The 22,188-nt window shown below is 38.7% G+C and overlaps 1 protein-coding gene across 1 annotated transcript in view; it reads right to left on the reverse strand.

Annotated features, from left to right (window-relative positions):
- Window positions 1-22,188, reverse strand: part of WDR49 (WD repeat domain 49) — a 983,894-nt gene that overhangs the window by 273,836 nt on the left and 687,870 nt on the right. Inside the window, exon 13 of the mRNA XM_044070738.1 lies at window positions 1,947-2,111. Coding sequence (XP_043926673.1) covers window positions 1,947-2,111 — 165 coding nt within the window. The remainder of the gene's footprint in view (window positions 1-1,946; window positions 2,112-22,188) is intronic.

The raw sequence follows: 22,188 nt of genomic DNA on the forward strand, positions 1-22,188 counted from the left end.
ACTCTGTTGTGTTTTATTAACATTGTAAGGTGCATAGCAAATACAATAACTGCACATTAAATGAAGAGAGGCTGAACAGAGCTGAACATCCCAGCCAGGAATAGGAGTACACATGCATGTGCCTAGTAAGTGTGCAATAATATTAATAATAATAATAATAATGATGCACATTTTACATTGGCCACTGTATGCAAACAGGTCATCACTTAATTTCAACATAAGATCATATAAGTTACTTAACAGGGAAGACATAGTCAGCTTACTGTTAGCACATCAGAAAGGGCGCCTTGTAAAAGTCTGCAGACTGCATTTACAATGTTTGGGACAGTGAGAATTTAAGTGTGAGTAGGGGGAGGAGATACTAATTCCATGTTTGTGGCATTCTGGAGTATTTCCCCTACTCCAAGGCACAGTGATTTCTGAATTACTATTTGTACGTGCCAGGGGACGAGAGGCACAGCCCCCACCATTGTGGAGTACAGGGAAGAGGCTTTACTTTAAATGTGAAATTTTGGTGGGTTTTTTTTCCAAGAACTGGACTTAAAATTTTGAAGTGATGTGACACTCAATACTGGGTTTCAAACATCCAGTAGGAAGCCCTTCAAAAGAGAGGGAAGTTAAAGGTTCCAAGACATACCTGCAAACTTTTTTATAATTTGAACACTTGTTTCTTTTATCATATGAATGACAGTTGATACTATGCTGAAATACAATAGGAAAAAAAGCCAAATAAGGTAATATTTCTGCAGTATTCCATGCACAAACATTCTGGAACTCTTATTTTACAGGTAACAATCACCAAAAAATAAAACAACTACAATGTATATTATTACTTCGCAATGAAAAATGTTTCTATATTTAGTGACCTTCTCAGAACTCTTGTATTTGTGAATATCCCACTGTATGCCTCTTACAAATGCTGCACAAAACTGACCTAAAACACAAGATGTCCCTCATCTATGTGTTGCTACTTTACAGTCTGTTTCATACTATTTCATAATATTTTTCTATAATGTGACCACAATTTCTTAAATCTGAATAAAGCATTTTCTTTAGCATGCCCAGTACTTTCTATATCAGAATAATTTGATGTCAATATCTTACCAGTGATATAAAGTATGCCAATAAAATGAATAATATAAAGGATTATGAACGGATCTCTGATGATAACAAAGTTGATACATGTTCTAGAAGTAGAACTCAAGGAATTCATCTGGAGAGTGAAGCAACATGAAGCTTGGTAAGCAAATACTGACATCCATTTTAGAGCGCATAACTACTTGGTTATGATTAGAGAAACACCTAATCATACTTTAGTTGTAATACATGGAGCGTCTCAGTTTGAAACCACTATGACACACTCCAAAACAAGAAAACGAATGGATGGATGGATGGATGGATGGATGGATGGATGGATGGATGGATGGATGGATGGTTGGATGGAAAAATCAGTTCTATATTACTTGTTTGGTCACTTTTGCCATGATTCATGAAGTACCTGCACCACAAAATTCCATTGGCACTCAGATTTTTGAACTTATATTGTTATTGTTGTTTCAAACTGTACAATATACTTACTTCATAATTAAGTACGTCTGTTAATATTTTCCTATAAATCTAACAACATGGTAGATTTCTTTTTAACTCTGACTGAATTTAAAGATTTAGGTGCATTAAAATGTATTCCTTAAAGGAAGTTACCAAAAGGAAAAGCTGCATCCTAAATGGGGTGAAAATATCTTTACATGCTTAAAATTAGTTTGAAAACACACCAAAATTATTGTTTTATCAAAAGCACACCAAGACTTTTTTAATGAAATAAATATATGCTTATTATTCATAGAGAATTAAACAAACTACAACAATACAATCTGAAATGCTATCTCTACTGCCTGGACATAGTTATATTACATTTTACTATACCTTCTTTATTGTTTGATACTTACCATTGGAAGGCATGTTTTTTCTATTCTCCAGGAAGATCAGCCTTGTAATTATATAATGTCCTTCATTTTCAGTATTTGTCACATTGCTTGAAGATGCTGTGTTTCTTCCAGATTTGGAAGAATAACCTCTTCTCATGGAACCATGACCACAGACTAAATGACTGTCTAAGAAAATATGTGCAACATGAGTCAAACATAATTTACTCTGCCTGCATATTTACAGGTAAAATATCACTTCTTACAGACCATAATTCTTTGAGACATTGGTTCAAAAACATAAGACGATATAGACAATTATTGTGCAATTTGATACCAGCTGATGCAGAACAGTGTATCTTCCACTTGTTTGTCAAGGTAAGAATTAAATATTCCCACGAGTTATTAACAGGAAAAAAATACATGCAGGCTCTAAGAGTAGATGAGCCCCAATAAAAAAGTAAGACACCTGTTTCAATGGTATAAATAAAATGTTAATAACAAAAGTGCTCAAGGTTTTTGAATATGAGCTGTTTTTCTGTAGCTTCCAAACTGCTACAGATTCATAGATTCATAGATGCTCCAAGGTAACAGATTCTTACGACCAATCAAGTTTTGCCACTACCACACTTTCTCTCTACAGGAAGGCCATACCAGTTAACCCCAGAGTAAATTTCTGATATCTGTTTAGTCATCTAGTTTATATTTAAGGTTTATATTATAAAATCGAAGACTAAAATTGTCGACTTACCTTTAGTCGACACGGAAATCGTGAATCTGCAGTTCATCGAATGGCCAAATCATCGATTTTTTTCCAAGGGAAAGAAATCGGTAGGCCAGCAACAAACACCATAAAAAAATAAACACTTTTGTGTGCCCCCACACCCCCCCAACTAAATATTCTAACTCCGAGATCGTACTACAGTCAGGGAAAGGGCAGATGTAATGGAACGGCCAACCAATTTCTTTCCCTTGGAAAGAAATCAATGATTTGGCCGTTCAATGAGCTGCAACTTCGACATTTCCGTGTCGTGTCGACTAAAGGTGAGTTGATGTTTTCAGTCTTCAAACATATGATACAGACCTTATATTTAAACTGTGGTATACAAGAACCCTATCAATAAACAATATTATTATACAATAAGCAGACAAAAGCTTTTTCTAATCAACCCAATTGGCTATCAGTACCAAATGTAAACAATACATCTTTTAGAGGTTTTATATGAAAACATTAAAAAAATGAGTACTGATATACAGATTACTGTATTAATCCCTAACATATGCACAATCTTCCTAACTCTAAATTACGTCATATTGTCTGAACTATGTTGTGTCAGTATTCCTACAGCTGGAACATAAAGACAGACACAAACATGGGTTCTGGCTTTAGTCTGAGGAAAAGAAAAACTTCACCTGGCCCCCTGTATACAAACTAAAGTAAATAGTAACTGAAATAAAAATAATAGTTATTGATCAATATTCTGAAAAAAGTATTACTGCCAGGACTACTTAAGGCAATGCTGTAGTGTCCAATAGTGAGAAAGCATTAATCTGTGATTCAGAGGCATGATAAAGCTGGAATGTGCAACAGCTCAGTATTGGCAGAATGATCATATCTCTGAACTGAACACTGTTAGATTTATAAGTGCTAGTGTTCCCCTACAAGCCCATGCAATGCAGTTGCAAAGAAACCTTCAAACATGCACTCACACACACAAACACATATACAAACAAACGCAGGCTGACGTGCACACACACACACACACACACACACACACACACACACACACACACACACACACATCTTTGCAATACATATCCACACTGGCACTAATAGCCATGCTTCTGTCATAAATTTGAATATGTGCATGCCTCCAAAAGCAATGTACACTTGTTTTGCTTTGCTGCCTATATATAATGTTCTATAACTATTTTTTAATTGTTGTACTGTAATGCTCTGTTGCCAGCAAAATATTGGGGGAAGAGCATATGGCTGATTTGTGTTAGCCACACCCCAAGAGGGCTGCACTTGCATGTAGCCTTCGCCAGCAACACCACTGTAGCATTACAGGTTGGTCCCATTGTACTTCTGAAGCACTAGAGCAGTCTCTGAATCACTCAGGCATAATACACTGTGAAAACTTGTGCAGGACAGGTTAGCACAGTGCATTATGCCTTTCTGAATCCCATGGATTGTTTCTGTGTTTGTTACATTCTTATTATTTATACTACATGTCGGAATCATTATGCATTGTTCAAACAGTTGATTACACCTGTTTTTTTCCTGGAATTGGGAAATGACTCCCTGATTGTTGCAGTCTCAAAAAGGAAAGCTGTTTTGCTTTTCCTGACAGTTTTGTCTAACTGAGTCTCAGTCTGTCAGAAAAGCCTTTGTCACTCAGTTTGTGCAGAATACTATGAGGTTACTGTACTTTTCAACAGGAATTTGGCAGAATTTTGAATTTGTATTCTATTGTAAAAATTCCCTAAACAATGTGAGGAAATCAGGAAAAGGAATGTATAAAACCTGTCAACAATGCTTTAAAATAACTAAGAAAAATGAGGAAGCACAATTAGTAGACATAAACATAGCAAAACTATTCAGCTACATTACATAGGTCTGTCACCACTAACAAGATAATGGCTTAAAAAAGTAAAAGCCTGAAGAAGCTTGTATTAACAAATAGGGCCAATTAAGGATGGGTTGAAGCATACCCTTTGAGTAACACTTGCTCAAGCAGAAGACAATGAGCAAACTGACTGGTGACCCTGCATGTAAGTTATCTGTACCCAGTACTCCCCTATCCTTTCACTTTCTAACAAATCCAAGCCTTTTTCTGTGAATATTAGACTCCCCCTACAGCCACTTATCCACTGCCCTCTCCATATCCTTATTTATCCTCTCTGCATATCTCCCTCACGTCCCACTTTTTAGTTCACACTATACCCCTTTCAGTGCTCTATCCTTCCACCTACCACTTAGCTGTTGTACTCACTATCCTCTTTGTACCCTTATCTACCTTATCCAAATAGCCTGTCTTCCCCTTCTACCTTCTTACCTAAGATTCATACCACAGCCAACTTAGCCCTCTATTCCCACATCCTTAACTGTTGACTCATCATCTGACCTGAGGAGTGGTCTTACACCTAGCTTTTTTCTTCCAAAAACTCCTCCCAGAGGCTAGTGCAAGTGCTCTAAATATGTTAGCTTTTTAACTATTGTAAGTCATTACCTCTGCTGTGAAATTGCATGCCTCCTTTTGTATGCATCCTGTTCCTCGCAAGGAGTGTAACTCCAGATTTGATGAGCTTCAGTCTCTCAGATGGAAGAGACAAAGACTGGAATACTAATGGAAACACACAGGCTTATGATGTGACAAACTTGAAATGCATGATCATTATGTTCAGATCTAGTCATCCAATGGATGTCTTAGAGGTGGCAAACTCATCATTCCCAGAGCTTTGCTATCTCAACAGCATGGGGTCAGTTGTTCATTTTCCCTGACAAGGCCATACCTATAAGGTCAATATTGTCCCCTGATGAAAACATAAATGGAAAGTGTATTTAGACTTGAATTGCATGTCTATGACTTGGAGGCAGTTTCAAGTTTACAATAACAATGAGCTCAGTGTTGTATAACAGCTTCAAGCATGAAGCCCAATACCTCAAGATTGGTTATTAGTTAATTGAATATACCAGCCCTAGGTATTTATTACATTTGAAGTTGTCCTTGATGTTGATTACTTTCATTTCCATTTGTTTTATTTATTTATTTTAGAGCTGTTTATTAGGGAAGTCTGAGTGGGTACAAGACCCATATTTAGCTGAGGCTTGGGTGGAAAAGCTCCAACAAATATCAAAATGAGATCCAGATTAAATTTGATACTGAGCAGTTAAAATACTACACAAATTAAACTATTACAAAGTCAATTACTACAGTACAGTGCTAAAATACATGAAATACTATATACAAACATCTAGTTCATAACAACAAGAACTATGGATTTTGGTGTAGTCACAGTGAGAAATAAGTCAATACCAAGGTGAGTGGTAACTACCAATGCCAGAGCTGATAGGTTAGTATTATATTTGAGAATATCAATGAAGACTGTTAGAATGATATTGAGTACAAATTGGGAAATAGAAAGAGAGGGGGAAAATGCTGATAAGAGAGGAGAATTGTAAGTCACTTTCCTTGTAATTTGTTAGACAGAGCTATACGTAGAAGGAGGAAATTATTTTGTTAGTGATAAAAGGTAAGTGGAGTAGTCAATGTTGGAAAGATGGCTGATAGTATTTAAGGAGTTTCATTTGGGAGAAAAAAAATAGAGAAAGAGCAAGAGTTGATCCAGGAATTCAACCAGGAGCTATAATGTTCCATACCCAGGATGACTGAAGGTATTGTTTTAGCTGAATTTTGAAGACATTATAGCTTTCAACCCATTTGAGAGAGGATGGGAGAGTGTTTCAGAACATAGAATTGCTATTATAGTTTAGTGAGACCCCTGCGGTACTTGGGGCATTTGTGATGGTTAGCATGAGTTTGTCTTTTTAGTGAAGGATTCTGTTAGGTTCACCTTGTTGAATCATGTGTTTCAGTGCATGATACTTGTCAGGGTTAGAGCAAGTGATTAAGAGTTTAGTGTGAGGTAAATAATGTGGGAGTACAGTTCAGCTGAGATGTCTAAGGCTTAGGCATTGATGAGATCAGTAGGACAGGCTGAAGACAGGTTTTAGCTATGATTTCTCTGGTGCTGTCAGTGAGGAATAGTTTATGTAGCCAAGATTCATAATACATGTGAAGAATTCCTGGGTAATGAATTCCAAATGCTGTAGGTTGGGAGCAGTGCAGATTAAGGTAAAATCATCTGTATGTTGTATGAGTGTGGTGTGTTTAATGGCAGAATGTACGTCATTTATAAATAAATTGAAGAAAAGAGGTCTTTGCAAGGTACGCCTTCTGCTATGGGTAGGAAAGTAGAGCCTTTGTTTTGCCATTTTACTGCTTGGTATCTGTTTGTTAAGTAACATTGATCTTATAAAGGGGTTTTGCTTATTCCTATCTTGAAGAAAAAATGTGGCCTACTTCTAACATCTTGGATGCAATCATTCCATTCAGCACATATTAGGTCAATCTTTGAGTATAATGCCCCCTTCAGTATATTTCTGTCCAATGAATTAACACTACTTGAATGACCACAGTGCATCATAATGCATTCTCACCAAGAAAACGAGAGCCTACTTCATAAAAATGACACTGACCATCTCAAAGCTTTGTCCCTTCTGTCAGTATCATACAGGCTACTGAGTGACAATCTCTGCCTTGTGTACAGAGCATTAAAAGACCTACTGCAAATCTACAAGTCCAATGGTGGAATAAATACATTCTGCAACATAAATAGAACATACTGGGGAATAGATATGTCTCACTAAGAATATAACTTCTTTGGAATGATCTTTCTCTCCACATAAAGCAAAGTACTTTCCTTACTCTATTCAAAATAATCTGGATGAAAAGACAGGAAACCACAAATTCAACCCTGGTTTACCACCCTTGTCTCTCGTGGATAAGGGTAACATGTAAGCATTGTGCTTAACTCTGGGTTATTCATAATTAAATTACAAGGGCTAAAAAACATCATGGGAATGTAGGGCTAGACTTCTGAAGATCCTCTTGGATCAACACCCAGTAATTACCTATGAACCTATACGATGGTTGAAGTACCATTGCAGGATACATAGCTGTACCACTTCTTACCTCAGTAACAAACTGTAATCAGCTAAAATATAACACAGTCAAGACTGAGGATATAGTAGTGTATGCTATCCTTTGAAATTCTCCTGCTCCTCTGTTGCCTCCTTTTATCTGCAATGGCAACAGACCAATCTTTGTATCTGAAGTACTGAATCTTTGAGTAATCCTCAGTTATCGGCTAACATCTATGGACCAGGTATTTGATGTTTTTGAGTCATTATCAAATCATAACAAGAATATCACTCACAGTGGCAGATTAAGACTACCTTGAGTACTGGTCAGTTTTCAAATCATCCCCCCCACATGCATATTTTTTTGTTAAAACCAGAATCTATTTCAGGTTTGTTTCATGCAATCATATAGTAGCTCAGGTATACCAACTTGTTTCACATATAAATGCAGACTAGTCCTGAAACACTGCACTGTTTAAACCAATAAAGAAACAAGAAGGTAAGTTACTTTCACCTACAGACACCCCACAGCTACTCAACAGATATAACCATTTTGCAGTGTATACTTTATCTGGTTGTGGTAAAAATACCTCTTAGTGCAAGAATCTGGGCAAAGCCAAAAATAAGGCAAAAAGGCTGAGGATTGGGGACATAATTAAAATATTGCTGTCATGTCCTTAAAATTGCTAGAAAAAAAGTTTTTGCATTCATATACACTTTCTTATGAACATGAAACTCAAATATTTGCCATTATATAGTCATTGCAATCTTCAATCATTTTCCAGAAAACCAAAATTTTATGAGGAACAGATCAAAATGAGGCAGCTTTAGGGACATTCTTCAAAATCAGGGACAGTTTCAACTTGGTTGTACCCAAATCTTATTTCATACAAATGCATACTAGTCCTGTGAAGCCAGAATGTAAGCTGAGCAAGCAACAACAGGGTAAGTTACTTTCATCCACAGCCCTCAACTTCTCCAGACTACTGACTGCAATCCTTAATGATCTGGCAGAAAACCACAAAGTCTATAAGGCACAGACAAGAAATATAAGGCAAAGAAAAGGACATTCTACAAAACTGCAAACAATCTCAACTTGGCTTTATACAAAGAGTACCAGAGAGTAAATATTCTAGCTTATTTTACACAACTACACAGTAGTCCTATAACGTCAAACTATAAGCTGAACAGACAATTAGAGGGTAAGCTGCAGCCCAAAATATTAGGCAAAGACAAAAATATTCTGTGAAATCAGGGCCAGTTACAAATTTGTTTCACACAAAATTGGTCAGAGAGTAAATATTCCAATTTACTTCATTCAATTACACATTAGTCCAGCTACTTTCATCCATAGCACAACTAGTCCCTCCCTCCTCCGTCAGGTAGCCTACCAGCATACTGAAAAAAAGAGAGAATATTCCAATTTACTACACAGAAATGCATACTAACTCTTAATGCCAGACTTTAAACTAAGGAAATGAAGAGGGTAAGTGATTTTCATTCACAACACATATATAATAAACATTCCAATTTTTTTCACACAAAAGAAGACAGAAAGTTGTTTTCATTAACAGCAGAGCTAGCCACTCCCCAAAAAGAGAAAATAAATAATCCAATTGATTTTACACAATGATACAGTAGCCCCTCATGTCACACTTTAAAATTGAACAAATGAAGAGAGCAAGTTGCTTTCTTCCACTCTACAGCTGCCCCCTTCCCCTCAAAACAACAGAGAATAAATATTGTAATATACTTTATACAGATGCAGACTAGCACTTAATGCCAGGCCTTAAATTGAACAAATGAAGAAGGTGCATTACTTTCATTCACAACATAGCGACCCCACAGATGGTTGCCTCTGTTAATATATTAAAAAAAGAGCGAGAGTAAATATTCAAATTTATTTCACACTGATGAACACTAGTCCTTAATATCAGACTTTAAACTGAATAAATAGAAGATAACAACTTGCTTTCATCCACAGCACTAGTAGTCACAACCTCAATGAGAGAATAAATATTCCAATTCATTTCACACAAATGCACACTAGCCCTCAATGCCTGACATTAAACTGATTAAATGAAGAGTGCAAGTTGCTATCATCCACAGCACGGTGAGCTCCCCTCTAAAACAATCTAGTTGTCTTGTTGTCTAGTTGTGCTTGAAAAATACTTATTTTCACTCCACAAATGTCTGCAGTGCAGCTAGTCAGATACAGTTTTAATACAGGCATGGGCTTTCTGTTCACTGCCACCCAAATGAATCATAGGACAGTAGCAGTAGACAGCTGCAGCAATTTATACAGGGTCACTGCAAATGTAGGTATGTATTTATTTATTCTTTTAAGTAAAGAAGCATTTCTTTACTAAAAAGAATACATAAAAAATTCAGTGCCATAGCATAGAGTGCATGCTCAAATACCAGGCACCACAAGTATATAAATTTAAATATTCATGGCATCTGTCATTTTAGCATTTTAAAAAAAAGAAAGATTTATTTTTTAATAAACATTCAGTCGCTTGTTATGCCCAGCATGTAAGCTATAACCATAGTTGTGCTAACTGGCTCTCGCAGTTTCATGAACCCACGTGAGCATATGTGATCAATGCATGGGTAGTTTAATGGCACAAATAAGACTGTTGTATCTTCTTCTTCTTCTTTCAGCTTTTTCCCAGTTAGGGGTCACCACAGCAGATCATTTGTCTGCTCATGATTGGCAGTGGAGTTTTTATGGTGTCAAGTTGCCAGCCCGGTTCTCAACCTTCCATGGAAGGCACACACACGCATGCACTCACTCATGCCTAGGGACAATTTAGAGTGCCCAATCCACTTACAGCATGTCTTTGGGATGTGGGAGGAGACCGGAGCACCCGGAGGAAACCCACACGACCACAGGGAGGACATGCAGAGTCCGCAAAGAAGGCACCCCAGCCGAGAATCAGACCAGAGAGCCTCTTGCTGTGAGGTGGCAATGCTAACCGCTGCACCACTGTGGCTGCCCACAAATAGGACTGTTGTATAACATATGTTATCTCTGCTGCCAGTGGAGGCTCTAAAGATGTCATGCAGAGAATGCATACATGTTGCACTATTTCTCACACCTTTATGTCAAGTTGAAATATCATTAATATTGTTACTATGTTATTTTAAACCTCCACCAGAAGTCACACTACTTAGATAGTCTATGTTGAATAGCAATTGCCAAAATAGAAAAGGGTATGATCTCTAGATACCAGCCAGTATTCTCTGGTATGAGACCTAGAACCTGGCTATGGCTTCCAATGGCACTGTTTTGGGCAAACAGCCCTAGTAGTGTAATATGGAATCAAAGATTTTCTGGTGTACAGAGGCCACCAGTAGTGCTTGCTTTGGGATTGATATGAGAGGTCCCAGTATAAGGAGGATGCCTGGCTTTGCCCTGTCAAGGCAGACAGTGATACCTTTGAGAATACCTTGCTCTGGTGACCACTGCAGGCATCACTACAGTGACCTGTACAGATGCCATCCTGACCTTTTGAATCAATGTGAAGATGAGGTCAAAGTAAAGACACCTGAGATATATTGTAAGTATGTTAGTGTACTTGTTATAGATGTTTTGTTTTCAGCTTAATGTATTTAAGGTATCTAAGTAAATATCTGTATTTCTCTGCACAGCTCAGGAGGCTATTCAGGAGAATAGTCCCATATTCCAAATGAGGATGGCGAACCTTTCCAAGCACATGGGTAAATATGTCATTCATTTTGTTTATTGAAATGTTCATAATTCAGAAATGTTTATTTTGCCTGCATATCTGTAAACTGTACAACAGGAAGTGTTGGTATGTATACAACTGCACTGTGTAGGTATTGGTACTGACATATATATGGTTTCCTGAGTCTGTCTCACCAGTTAGTCAGAGTGTGTGTATGTATTTCAGTGGTAGGCCTGTACACATATGTCAGTGGTACAGTAAATGACAGGTACACAAAGGCAGTTTCTAAAACTGACAGAATGGTGTTTCAGCACTTTGTAGGTAGAGTGACAGTAATATACCTGTCAGTACTAGACAGCAGAGGTAATACACTTTTAAGACATTTTCATGGGAGCACCTTGTTATATGGCACATCACAGCAGCAGCAATTGCGCTGTTGTTTATGGTTTTTTTTGTGCTGTAATTGTTTTTTTTTCCCATCACATAGTTACTCTTAGCATTATGTTATACAGTTTATATGGTGATTTAATGCAATTTCTTCCTCTTTCCTCCCCCATTTCTTTGTCATTACCCTTTCTTTTTAAAACATTTTTTCTGTTTGCTATGTTATTTTTCTTCTTTTATTTTTCAATTGTGTAAAGTGACTGCTACAACAATGTCAAGGGTTATCTAGGCCTGGTTCTACCATCTCCAATTAGTGAAACCAGCTAGCCCCTGAATTTGACCTTGAGCCATTTGGGGCTGCCTTCCCACAGGCTGAATTGAGGCAGAATGATATCCCATCCATCCCTGACCCTGGAGGTGTTTCACTGCTGGAAATGCAGTTGTTCTCACCAGTGGTTCTGCCAGGGGTAGGCTCTATGTAACTCACAGAAGCTGATGGGAGGTAGTTGGGAGCAGGTGAACCAGTAAGTAGATACTCACATTGTACACCTAGAAGGACTTCTCCTACTGCCACTAGATTCATTTCTCTGCCTGCCCCACCAGAAATATCACAGCCAGGACCCAGAGAGGAGGGTGGATAGAGCACTGTCTCACCTCCCTCTGGGGATGACATGGGCAGGGAGGAATAAGAAACTTCACCCACCCTATCCTACATCTGTATTTATCCCTCCCTCCCTTTTGTTTCCATGCCCTCCCCTATTTGTTATCCAGTTCTCCTTTTCACCATTGTCTTCCCTTTCTTTGCTTGATGTCTCTAAATCAGTGTCCTCTTCCCCCCTTAGTGTGCCAACACCTATCCATCAATCTAAGGTAAGTAAACACTTGGCCAACATGCCCTGTTCTCCACTGTAGTGCGATCCTGGAGTTGGTATATTTAGTTAGAGGGGGGTGTGGGGGCACAGCCAACCACATTGTGGGGTGTGGGGGCATAGCCCCCCCACCTAAGTGGGTTTTACTTACCTCAGCATGAGTTTTGTTTACAGTTGGCCACGTATTTACCTTCCCTAGTAAAAATTGACGTTCAGATTTCTGAATGTTCATGCTTATCATCTCTGCATTTTGAAAGTCGGTCATCTGGGAGTCAGGCTTTAGAGGTAGACCCGCCCTTGCTACCTACCCTCAACCTCTTAACATAACTTCACCTTCACTTACATACTTCCCTACCTTTCCCTCTTGAAAAGAATGGACACCTGTCCCATAAACAATATTAAAGTCTTCCGCTTTCCCCATCACATTCTTTTTTTCTGTGTTTCCCTTGTGTGCTTCCCTGTGCTTGCTGCCTCTTTTTCCTGCTGTCCCATACACCAGTTTTTATTCCTTATTCTAGTCAAAAAATGAATTTAAAGAGTGCAGAGATTCCATTAAAATAGCATGTTGCTTTTCTCATGTTAAGAAGGTTTGGAGTATATGCTCATGTTAAGGTGAGTACACCGTCTGTGTTAAGTAATGGTGTTTACTGTCATCCATAGATTCTACTGCAGCTTTCTCTTCCACTGCTCTGGACTTAGGCAGAAGTAGTAACTAGCTATACACTGAGCTCTGAATTTTCACATTGTTAATAGATAGCGTTACCACCTAGCCTGCATTTTTCCGGACTACCTGGAAATCAGAATGTCAGTCTGCTAGTCCAGAAAGCACTATACTAACTCTGGTGTTCTGTTTACAAACAGAATGATGGAGTCTGTAAAAACACAGACTCAGATGATCTTTTTAATTGAAAAGTGATGCTGGGACTTCCTAAAAAGGGGGAAAAACAAAATAAGGCATCCTACGTCTTAATTAAGTATTCAATGATATAAAATAGATGAGAAAGTGGGTGGGGGTGGGCTGTGAAATGGGCAGAGAGAGAGGCAGGGTTCTGGGTAGTGCAAGGGGTGTGGTTTTTGGTCTGGTTTTCACCACATAGAACGGTGGCAACCACATTAGTAGATAATGAGCTATGAGCATGATCACATTCAGACAATTAGTGGGACAATCATTGCTAGCATAGTCAGCATTTTTCTCAGTTCCAGGGATGGTGGCAATGGCAATTCTTTTACAACTCAAATAACCTCATTTTTCTTGTATTACCTGATTTATATCAATCTCTGATCATTCTTACAAGTATTCAAGCAGCTATACATTTCAAATTTTAGCTAGGTTAACTTTCTTTTTTAGCTCTACGTACTGCTTGTTTCTCAAATAAGAGTTGACTTTAATAATAACTGGTACTTTTCCCCCCTGTCATTCTGAAATAGGTCTCAGCACTGTTGCACATCTCAGTTAACAAAATATAAATTAATAATAAAGTTAATACACTATAACATGAAGGTTGTGAAATAATATTTTTAATTAGATTAGACAGATGAGATGTCACTTTGATGTAAACAGAAACTGCTACATGAATGTTCAGAAACATTAAAAGCTGATGGTACCCAGGCTTTCATATAGACAATCTACTCATATCTTCCACCTTAAAAGTTGCAATAAACTAGCTAACCCATGAGTGGGATTTTCACCTGAACTGTCAGTCATCCAGATTCAGGAACAGTTGTGTTTTTTTAACTACAGTGCTGATGGGCTGTTTATCTTGAGCAATAGATGAACACAGGATGGTATAAGTCACTGACTTTATACCTGCCAAGTGCATAACTAAGTGAAAAAAGCTGCCTGCAGATGTAAGCAGCTGAGTGACAGTTGGGCATAGCATACATACTGACTTGATGTTTGGTCCCATAAATGTCAGTCCACCATCCACCTCTACTGACAACTACAACAACTACAAATTAGGGAACTGAACACCAAACACACACACACACACACACACACACACACACACACACACACACACACACACACACACACACACACACACACACACACACACACACACACACACACACACACACACACACACACACACACACACACACACACACATGTGCACATGCACACACTTGCACCATACAACAAGATACAAATGTGTGGCATAGGTAGGCAACCATACTAGCAGTGGTGACAGAGAGTGAATTGGAAGTTACCATGACTGAGAATATGTAATTACATCATGGAACCATGTGATAGGTTTATGGCATGGTCATGTCCCAGCGAAACAAACAGATGCATTTAGCAGAGACAGATGTCCAGTACAGCTGCTATCTCACTATCAGTGTACTAACAGTGACATCTTTCCATTTTAGCTACCTTTCTCCCCAATTTTTGAAAACCAGAAACATTTATGAGACCAAAAGTAAGACATAAAATGCACAGTAATGAATTTTGACTCAGAGAAGGGAAAAGTCAAAATGTTCAGAATTTGTGTACTGTGTTCATAGGGTTCATAGGTGATTACTAGGCTAATGACACAAGAGCCTTTACAAGCCTAGTCAATAATACCCAGGATATGACAACATTATATCTTAATTCCCCAGATATGGGATGGGATAATATCAGGTTAGTGGGTCTTTGGATGTTGGAGCCCTGAGTCATTTTACAGACTGCTTCTGTCCATAAGGGGCATGGGCAGTACTTCAGGTGTGAATTTAGAGTTCCCTATCCATTTATCCAAATTCTTTTTGAAGAGGATGAGGAACTGGCTTTGTTTTATGAAGATGGGAAGTTTATTCCATAGATGAGGTAGCCTTTTGGATTCAAATCTGTCTCTCCATCAGGTTCTGCCAGAGTCAGAAATAATGTCCAGGTCCATGGATAGTGTAACTCTTGTGTAATTTTTTTTTTGTGAATATGTAATATTTTCATCAGAGCTGGATCAGAGAATGTCTTGTAGGTCAGGCATAAGTCACCTCTCAATAAACAATATAAGACTGAGTAAAGGGATAGGGCCTTTAGTCAGTCTGCATAAGACATGTGTCTTACGCTTTGTATTTTTTTAGTGAGAAACCTCTGGAGCCACTCCAGTTGGTGTAAGTGCCTGGTTAGGTAAACGCAGAAGAGAATCCTGTATTTGAGTACAATGGCACTATGACTTCCTTTGATCTTGATGCATTGCCTTTACCTATAAGTTGAGCCACACAGAAGGATTTACTCACTACAGTAGCTACCTGGTGGTCAAAGTTACTTTACTATCTATCTGTGTTCCTAGATCCTATGTCTACTTTTAGGGATATCCTATCAATGTTATAATTTGCAAGCATTTCTGATTTACTGAAGGGTATGATTATACATTGTTTAGTATTTAGTGTCAGACCATGGTTTGGCACCAGTCGTTTGTCATTTTTAGGCCTGTTTGTTGGATGTCAACATCATTTGGGGATTCAGTGATTGCTCCCAGCTTGCAGTCATCGGTGAACTTGGTGAGCCAGAGGCCCCTAACATTGGCCTTCATTTCAGAAAAGTATATACCAAACAGGAGGGGTCCCAACACCGAGCCTGTGGGACACCACTAATAACAGGTTTATTATCAGAAGGGGATTCACCTATCTGGACAACATGTGTCCTGTCAGTGAGTCATTTGGCTATCCATCTGATGATATAGGGGTTTATGCCCAACTCATTAATTTTATCTATGATCCCTGAGGGGGAATTGTGTTGAATGCTTTAGCCAGGTCTAGATAAGCAGTGTGTACCGTTTTATCCTCATACACAGCCCTGGTGACTTTCTTGAAGAAGTCAACCAGTCTAAGCAGTCAAGACCTCCCTTTAACAAAGCCAAATCGAGTCTGTTCTAGTGTTTGGAGAGTTCCTATGTTGCTATTGTTCAGGCCCATAATAAATCTCTGTGGCCTTGCAGATGAGACTGGTCATGTTTATAGGTCTGTAGTTCCCTGGGTCAGCTGATAGCCCCCCCTTTGTGCAGTGGGACAACTTTTGCAGTCCTCCATTCATCTGTGGCAAAGCCTGTCCAGAGGCTGTGGTTAAAGAGGGTTTCTAGTGGCTCTGATAGATTCTGTATTAAGCTATTTAATAAGCCTCCTGGAATTCTGTAAAGACTAATGGAGGCTGTGTTTTTGGCTTTAGTGAGTGCAGTAAGGACCTGTTCCCTCTTAATGACCAACAGGGGTATGGTTGTGGGTATTTCTTTGTGTGTGGTAGGAGGTGATTGGAGAGAGAAATTTGAACTGAACTTGTCAGCCAGCAGGTTTGCCATAGTTTCAGGCTGGGTATAAGTACTGCTGTTCATGATTAATGTGGCACATTGGTGAGCGTTTCCCCTGAGGTTACAAACATAATTAAAAAAAAAAAAAACTTATGGTTATCTTTCACTTGGGAGGCTATCGTTGCCTCATAGTTTGCTTTGGTAGATTTGAACAACTCTCTAATTTGTTTGTTTAGACTGGTGAGTGTCTTTTTGCACTGTTTTATCTGTTCCTTCTAGGCTTTGGATAGGATTTTTTTCCCTTTTTTTGAATAACCTTTTTATGCTAGGGGTCCACGGGGTGGTTTATTTTTGCCAATAATCATAAGTTTGACTCGGACAGATACTGCCTCCTTTATGCAGCTATAAATGTGGTTGTTCAGTGCTTCAGTGCTTTTGTGTACAGGTCAGAGTAGGCCTCAATGTCATCTGGGTATAAAGGGGCCTGTAAGTGTAATAAACTGTCACTTAGTTTGAGGTAATTGGCCTTGGCAAAGTTCTTAACAGGTTTGGAATTTGATGGGGGTTCTAGGTAAGTTTTAATACTAAAGGAGATCATTTTGTGGTCAGATCTTTTCAGGGAGGAGTCAATGCATGGGAGGGAGGATCATCTCCCCATATTCATGAGTACTAGGTCTAGAATTTTTGTACCTCTATTTGGGGAACTAACTAGTTGCTCCAGGGTGTTTGCATTGACGAAGTCCAAAAACCTCTGGGCATGTGAATTATGGGTCGTATAAGTCTCCCAGATTATGGAGGGGTAGTTGAAGTCACCCATAAGGCTGAATGCCAAGAGACTCTAGTAGGTTTACATAGGAGATGTGATTTTACACTCATGTTAGGGGATCTGTAGCTAGCAAGGATATGATAGGGAGTCACACCTATGGCATACCTCTCGAGGTCGGGTCTACTTCATCCTGTCGAAGGCCGACACTATCGAAGCTGATATTGTCAGCACCAAAATTTAGAAAGCAAGTCATCGCACCTGTAAAGAGAAATCTCCGTAAGGGGAGATTTCCATTTACTGCAATGTAGTGCAATCTTGGAGTTGGTATATTTAAGTAGCGGGGGGTGTGGGAGGTGCAGGGGGGCTTGCCCCCTGCATAGAGCAATTTGTGTTGTGTTTGGGTGTTTTTTTTTTTTTTTGTGTGTGTGTTCGATGTTTGGGGGGTTTGACATTTTCGTGTCGATTATTACGCTGTTGACAGTTTGAGTTTTTGACAGCATAATATAAATGCCTCAACCTCTTAGTATACGAAATCTGGACACAGCCTGAAATAATGCAGGACAAAGGTGCAAAAACAGAGACATATTTTAAATATTGCTCTTTCAAACTTAGAAGTTTATTAAAATAAAAGGTGTTGTGTTTGCATTTATTTTCTGAAGGATATTAAGTCGTAAACTCAAATATATGTCAATATTTAGTAACTTCAACCCTCAATGACTTACCAGAAAACCACACTTTTATGTGGAACAGACCAAAAATATGAGGCTAAAATCTGGACATTCTGCAAACATATGGACAAATGAAATGCATGACCTATGGTTAGTTGGGCATGGATCAGCTCAAGCAAGTCATGTTGTTGGACCAGTCTAGCAGTGTACTTGTCCTTTATGAACACTGAGACACCTCCTCCTTTGTTTAATCCTGAGCTGAAAAAGGGATCAAAATATATGAATGGCATTGTAGCCTTTGACAGACAGGTGCTTTCCATGGTTCAGAACCATGTTTCCATGGCTACACATATGTCTGCATTCTAAAGGGTGAGTAGAGTGCTTCTAGGAAGTGCAGTTTTTTTTCATATAAACTCCTAGCATTGAGCAGCAATACCTTTAGGTAGTTGGGAATGATTTTTGTTATATTGGAGAGTTTAACAACTTGGCACAGCCTTAAAAAGGTACTATGGGGACAGATAGTTTTTTGCTAGTATCTGGAAGCCAAGCAGTGATGTGGGCAAACCATTTCTGGCAAAGCATAATGGTTTGTCGATCATGTCTTCCCCAGGCTAAAAGATATTGGGTCCCTTTGTTGTGACACCAGAAAACTAAGCCAATTGTTGATGTCAATCATTTTTTGCTGGTACTGTGGCATCAACATTGGTGATGGTAGGATGATACTCAAGGCTAGATTCATTCCCACCTGGGATACATATACAGAGAGCTCCATCATGTCACTATTCATACAGTCCAGTCAGTTATGTCTTAGGCCATTTACGCCCACATAGACTATGACCGTGTCATACTGGTACCTGTTGTTTAAAGACCTAAGGTGCATGTATGATTGTAATTTTCTCCTTGTTTAGCTTGGTAAGGGGGGCATCAGTATATCTTACAATGGAATTCCCAATAACTAAAATGTTTAGCTGTGTGGTGTGTTGCCTTATGGCTTAGAAGTAGGGCTACTATAACTTTCAGAGTTATGTGTTGTGTGGGGTGCTGTCCTTTTTGAGTGTGCATGGGGCCAATGAGAGATGCTTTTAGGAGGGATTGGAGGTTTGGGTAGATTACAATTGAGTACCTCTGCATATGTGGGTCTATGTGTTTGTTCTTTAGTGTTGACAGTGAGTATTTTGGGTGTAACGCTGACAACCTGGTTTGTATTTTGTGTGTGTATATGTGAGAGCATTGCCTCCAATGACATTGTATATCTACACCTCTTGCACACTGTGTTTGTCTGTTCTAAAATTAAATGGATGTCAGTGAACGTTAGGAAGTTACTAAACAGGCTCAGGATGCCCATATCCACCAGGTCAGAAACAGAGATGACAGGGAAGCACCTATCCATTACACCAGTTCCTTTGTAAAGGGGAAGAAGAAGGGGAGCGTCACTTAAAGGTCTAAGTGAAAGTGTTTAGTGGTATAGTATTAGATAACCTGCAGTGATGCTACCCTCTGTACAAACTGGCAGCTCTTTGAGCAGCTATGAACACAGGGAGACTATATGGACAGTGCTTTCTATAGAGGATTTTAAATCGGAGACGTTTGCTTATATACAAGGCACTGATAACTGTGTTTACATATACCAGCAGGATGAAAGACTTTTACACAGTTAATCCTCAGTTCAATCAGATAAACACACAATAAACCATCCATCAGCAGTTCCCAGCTCAGTTGTGTTGAATCAGCCCTCTGCTCCTACCAGAGTTCAGAAAACCCTTCTTAAAGTAAAAGAAAGTGGTTTTGAGCTCAAGTGCAGTAACAAATGCTTTTCAACAAAAGTCAGAATTCCGGCAATATCAGGAATCCTTGGCAATAAGTTCACAAACCATGAGAAATGTTCCCAAATACAGAAATACCAGCAGGATGAAAGACTTTTACACAGTTAAGCTCTCGGACCAAACTGAAAAGTGTTCACAAATTCAGAAAAAAGTGTGCAAATGTAGGAGAACTTTTACAACCATAGAAAAACTATGCAAAACTTAGAAATATTTTGGCACTCTCAGGAGAACTTTGGCAAACTCAGAACAGCTTTTGCAGTATCAGAGGAGGTTAGGAAATATCAGAATACTGTCAAAATGACCCAAGAGCAGTAGAGTAACAAACAGATGGCATTTGTTTAACAAGTGCAGGCTGAAAAACAGTGATAAATTCAACCAAATCAATACATGCAGCAAAGAAGTGTTAAATAGCACTGAGTTACAGATAGTGCAAAAAATACTTTGTAGGTTCAAAGATGGGTTTAGAAGTAGTCCAAGGTCTTGAAATCACAGGTGTCCAAGCCAGGCACACGGAAGCTGAATAAATAAGCAGTCTCACAAAAACATAAAGCTTTTGTATGAGCAGGATGAAAGACTTTTACACAGTTAAGCCCTCAGGCCAATCAGATAAACATGCAATAAGCCTTCCACTAGCAGTTCCCAACTTGAGTGGGTTGAATCAGCCCCTTGCTCCAACCAGAATGCAGACATAACCTCTTTATGTAAATCAAAATGATTATGAGCTCAGGTGCAGTTGCAAATGCTTTATAACAAAAAGCAGTACTCCTGCAGTATCAGGGATCCTTGGAAATAAGTTCACAAACCCTGAAAAATGTTCCCAAATAGAGGTAAAAAAAGGGTGCAAACATAGGAGAACTTCTGCAAACAGAAAAATGTTGCAAAAATTAGAAATATTTTAGCAAATGCAGGCGAACTTTGGCAAGCCCAGAACAGCTTTTGCAGTATCAGATGAGGTTAGGAAATATCAGATTACTGTTAAAATGGCAAGTACATGCTGAAAAACAGTGATAATTTCAACCAAATCAATAAATTCAGCACATAAGTGTTAAATAGCACTCAGACAGTTACAGCAAGTGCAAAAAATACCTATATCAGTTTGTAGGTCCACAGATGGTTTTAGAAACAATCCAAGGTCTTGTAGTCACAAGTGTCCTAGCCAAATATCAGTCACAAAAGTCAGACATCCATCCATCAACCATCCATTTTTTCCACTTTTGCACATGGGTCAGATTATCACATTAGGAGTGACAATCATATCTAACCAATGTTCATACCACCAGGTGGCTAGCCCTACTATAGCACAAACTTCTCAAAGTTAAATTACTTGCTATTTTAAATCACACATGGCAAACTACAAATAATAATCCTGCTTTCATGTCATAAAGATTAACACATGTACCTAACTGAATGGAAACACAATCACCAAAAAGTAATGAACTAAAATACACGAGTCTTGAAACTTCAAAGAGCAAAATGTCCGTGCATTAAATTAATGTAGGTTGGGACTTGGCATAATGGCTAAAGTTTTTACCTTACAGACACAAGTTTCAGGGTTTGATTCTCACAGGTGCAAATTGGCGAGCCATAAAATGTCCCAGAAGGGTAGTTAGTCTAGTACTAACCTATTAACCTAGAAATCCACTGATAGCACCAAAAATAATCATGAAAGTAGATAACAAACAAGTAATAAAGCTTTCTTGACCATGAATGCAATTCTATTCTGTCATAAATAATGAACCAAATGTCTTAACTACTTGGGCAGATTGATATTTCTTAAAATAATGAGCTGGGCTGCTCTACCTTGTATCAACAAGTGTCTTTTTTACTCCCTTGTGTCTTTCAGCTTGACCATCAGCTGCTTAGCTCTCTCCTACACCTTTCATGCTTCCCCAGTGTTACCTAATGTGAGAGAAGGGACAGGGACATAGAGCTTTCATATCTATTATGTCACCCTCCTCCAACTGAGGCCATCCTTTGCAGCCCAGGAGGAGGTACAGAATGGAGGTAGAAATGGCAGCATCGCCTATCATGATTAAAATGCCATTTGTTTTCTTAGCCATTTTCTCACAACATGCTGTTGTTACAACTGTTAGGCTGGGTGGGCAACGGTGTATGGCTCAATGGCATTCTC

This window comes from Protopterus annectens, chromosome 4.part1 (assembly GCF_019279795.1).
Source record: "Protopterus annectens isolate FY-2018-M chromosome 4.part1, PAN1.0, whole genome shotgun sequence".
In the NCBI taxonomy this organism is placed as follows: domain Eukaryota; kingdom Metazoa; phylum Chordata; order Ceratodontiformes; family Protopteridae; genus Protopterus; species Protopterus annectens.